Source organism: Sebastes fasciatus, chromosome 10 (genome assembly GCF_043250625.1).
Source record: "Sebastes fasciatus isolate fSebFas1 chromosome 10, fSebFas1.pri, whole genome shotgun sequence".
NCBI lineage: Eukaryota > Metazoa > Chordata > Actinopteri > Perciformes > Sebastidae > Sebastes > Sebastes fasciatus.
The window spans coordinates 9,881,390-9,885,035 of NC_133804.1; the positions used below are offsets into that span (position 1 = coordinate 9,881,390).

At 44.5% G+C, this 3,646-nt stretch overlaps 1 protein-coding gene across 2 annotated transcripts; it reads left to right on the forward strand.

The window, feature by feature from the left end:
• Positions 1-370: 370 nt before the first annotated feature.
• On the forward strand, positions 371-2,883 carry LOC141775071 (POU domain, class 3, transcription factor 4-like). Of its 2 annotated transcripts, none has more exons than XM_074647997.1 (2): positions 371-1,784; positions 2,131-2,883. In XM_074647997.1, the coding sequence occupies exon 1, from the start codon at positions 585-587 to the stop codon at positions 1,686-1,688; it is 1,104 nt and encodes a 367-aa protein (XP_074504098.1). In that variant the 5' UTR covers positions 371-584; the 3' UTR covers positions 1,689-1,784; positions 2,131-2,883. The 2 variants fall into 2 exon arrangements, with proteins under 2 accessions (XP_074504098.1, XP_074504097.1); XM_074647996.1 differs by having other exon boundaries at positions 373-2,044; positions 2,131-2,881.
• Positions 2,884-3,646: the final 763 nt, after the last annotated feature.

Here is a 3,646-nt window from a genome sequence, read left to right on the forward strand (position 1 = left end):
GGATAGTGAAATATTTGCAAATCATGGTACAACATTTGTGGAATGTCTTCTGTGGGTTACAACTAATAAAGTTGGAAGTTTTTATTGGACTTTGTTAGTTGTAACCCACAGAAGACATTCCACAAATGCACAGGAAGCGATCTGCAAATGTGAAATAGATGCACAAATGTCTAGATATCACTTTTCATGTAAACCTTACATTTGTATTTTACTTGTATTTGCAAATCACCCTGTATTTTTGTGGAAGTCACTTTACACAGCACAAATACAAAAAAATACCTGTTTGTGGATAGTGAAATATTTGCAGATCATGGTACACATTTGTGAATTGTCTTCTGTGGGTTACAACTAAAATAAAGTCCAATAAAAGCTTCCATAAGAGGGCGGAGGTTTTGGGGTGTGATCTGCTCCATCATTGGCTGAGACGCGTCGTCACTGCGTGTGTATTGCTCTGTGAGTGGCTGTGCAGGCTGTCAGTCAGTCAGAGCCTCCAGAGAGAGAGAGAGAGGGAGATGTCAGAGGCTGAGCTGCTCCCATCACTTCAGTAGCTCTAGTGGGGTTCAGCAGCCAGCCAGCCAGCCAGCATGGCCACAGCTGCCTCCAGCCCCTACACCCTGCTCAGCTCCAGCCCCATGCTCCACCCGGACAGCAGCCAGGCCATGCAGCCAGGCCATGCGAGCCCCTACAGAGGCCACCAGAAGCTGCTCCAGAGCGACTACCTGCAGAGCGTCAATGGGCACCCCTTGGGGCACCAGTGGGCGAGCACCCTGTCGGAGGGCAGCAGCCCCTGGTCGGCCTCCACCTCCATGGAGCAGCAGGACGTGAAGCCCGGCCGAGAGGACCTGCAGCTGGGCATCATCCACCACCACCACCACCGCAACGTAGCGCACCACTCACCCCATCACAACAACAACCATGGCAACAACCACCCGGTTGCCTGGGGGACCCACAACTCGTCCATCAGCAACATCTACTCCCAGACGGGCTTCACTGTCACCGGCATGCTGGAGCACCACAACGGCGGCCTCACGCCTCCTCCTCCGCAGGCCCAAGGAGGAGGCATGCACCCGGGCGGCCTCAGGGAGACTCTCAGCCCGGAGGAGCACAGCAGCGAGCTGGGCGGACACCACTGCCACGACCACTCCGACGAGGAGACGCCGACGTCGGACGAGCTGGAGCTCTTCGCCAAGCAGTTCAAGCAGCGACGCATCAAGCTGGGCTTCACCCAGGCGGACGTGGGTTTAGCTTTGGGCACCCTCTATGGAAACGTGTTCTCACAGACCACCATCTGCAGGTTCGAGGCTCTGCAGCTGAGCTTTAAGAACATGTGCAAGCTGAAGCCGCTGCTGAACAAGTGGCTGGAGGAGGCGGACTCCACGACGGGCAGCGCCAGCAGCATAGACAAGATAGCGGCTCAAGGGAGGAAGAGGAAGAAGAGGACGAGCATCGAGGTGAGCGTCAAGGGGGTGCTGGAGACGCACTTTCTCAAGTGTCCCAAACCGGCCGCGCCGGAGATCACGTCGCTGGCGGACTCGCTGCAGCTGGAGAAGGAGGTGGTGCGGGTCTGGTTCTGCAACCGGAGGCAGAAGGAGAAGAGGATGACGCCGCCGGGGGATCTGCCGACACCGGGGATGCACGAGGGACCCTATTCTCAGGGGGGGGACAACTCCTCGTGCCATGATCTCTGACCGAAGCACCGGGAGGAATCACACCCCCCCGGTGCACAGACTCCTCCAGAGCGCGTCCAGGTGCGCACCTCCAAGAAGAAGAAGAAGCGCGTCCCGGTACAGACTCCTCTCCAGCACTGAGACACAACAACACAGATACCCGCTCAGCCTTTTTATAACTTGTCACGAGGGCATTTTATTCTATATCAAAAAATCAAATCACATTTCAGATTCAACTTCTTCGGAGCACCGCCAAATTATTTTCTACATCATTTATGGATATAAATACAAAAATGTGCCTATAATAACCTGCCAGCGCCTTTTGGTTTTTATGTCACCGTTTTTTCTCCTCATCATCATCTTGCAGCAGCAGCTCGGTAATAATGACAGGATGGGACTGATGTTTCTGTTTGTTTTGATCAGCGGACTGAAACAAATAATTTCTTAATTGATTTTCTTGCAGCACCAGAGGCCGTTTTTACAGTCCACCTCCATGCTTCCCTCGGGCTTCTACTACACTCATTATTTTGTAACATACTCTGTAGCAGATCTGTAATTATTTTTGCATATGCAAATTATTATTATTATTATTATAGGCCTCATTCCTGTTGTAGAGAGCTATACCAACATAATAGCACTTGGAGGGTTTTTTCTTTTTATTAAATACCCTCCCTCATGGCCTGTAGCTTATGAAGCCACACAGCTATTTATAAATGCATCTATTTGATTTCAATCATCTTCGACCATATAAACTGTGTGGACTCTGAAAAACCAGAGCCGAGAATAGAGAAAAAGAAAAGGGGTTCGACGACGCTATATACCTGCCTATAATTTTATTGTACGTTCAGTATCAAAATTTTATAATCTTAAATACTCCTGTTTATTGGTTTATTTCTTAAGTATTTTTTCGAATATTGTACAGTTTTATATATTACCCTTTTTGAAGTCATTAATTTAAACAAAATGCTCTTAGTTATTCATGCACTTAATTAGCAATGTAAAAAAAAACACACAATATTTTCAGTAAGATTGAACTGTTTCGGCGGTTTTATTCCAAATTTCGATGACAGCTCAAGTAATTATTTATTTTCAGTATAAAGCTTGTATTATGTTTTGAAATAAACTATGTATGTTGTAATAAACAATTTTCTTGCTACAACTGTTCACTGTCCAAAACAGAAATTCAACTTCTGCTGAGGGAATATTGAATATTTAGAAGTAGGATTAAAATCATAAAGTATTATTATTATTATGTTGTTATTATTATTATTAAGATTATTATTATAAATAAGAATTACATTTTATTTTAATTATTATGAAAGTATTATTAATTAAAACAATTATATAAATTATTATTATTAATATTATTGTTGTTATTATTATTATTATTATCATTATTATAATTGTTTTTGTTATTATTATTATTATTATTATTGATCAAATAGTGAAGGCAATAATTAAAATGTATAATGCATTTTCTCCATTCAAAATTCCCTTTACATTTTTACACATTTTTGAAAATGGGTTCAATTTAAAATTGTGGCTAATTATAATTACACTGAAGATAACATTATGCTCCATTTATGTATTTATACATATGTGTAAACAGCATAACCTTCACTCAGGTCCAATGTCATGTTAAAGGGCCACTTTTTTCCAAAGTTTATGGTGTCACTAACAGCTGTAAAACCTCCAGCGGTTGGACAGGACCTTGGCTGCAGGTTCTGCCGGCTCTACGGATCGCAGAGAAACTGAGTCTCTTTCTCCAGCAGCTCCTCTGAAATGTTATTGTCCGGGCCCTCTGCCCTCCTCAATCAGACATGCGTGATTTATCGCCTGGGCCACTGGGCCTGACAGCAAAACACAATGACACACACACACACTCAGACACACACACAATCAGAAGCAGATGAATCTCATTTCAAAGACTACAGCTGCGTATAATTGGCCCTATATGCAAGGGCAAAATAGAGCAATAT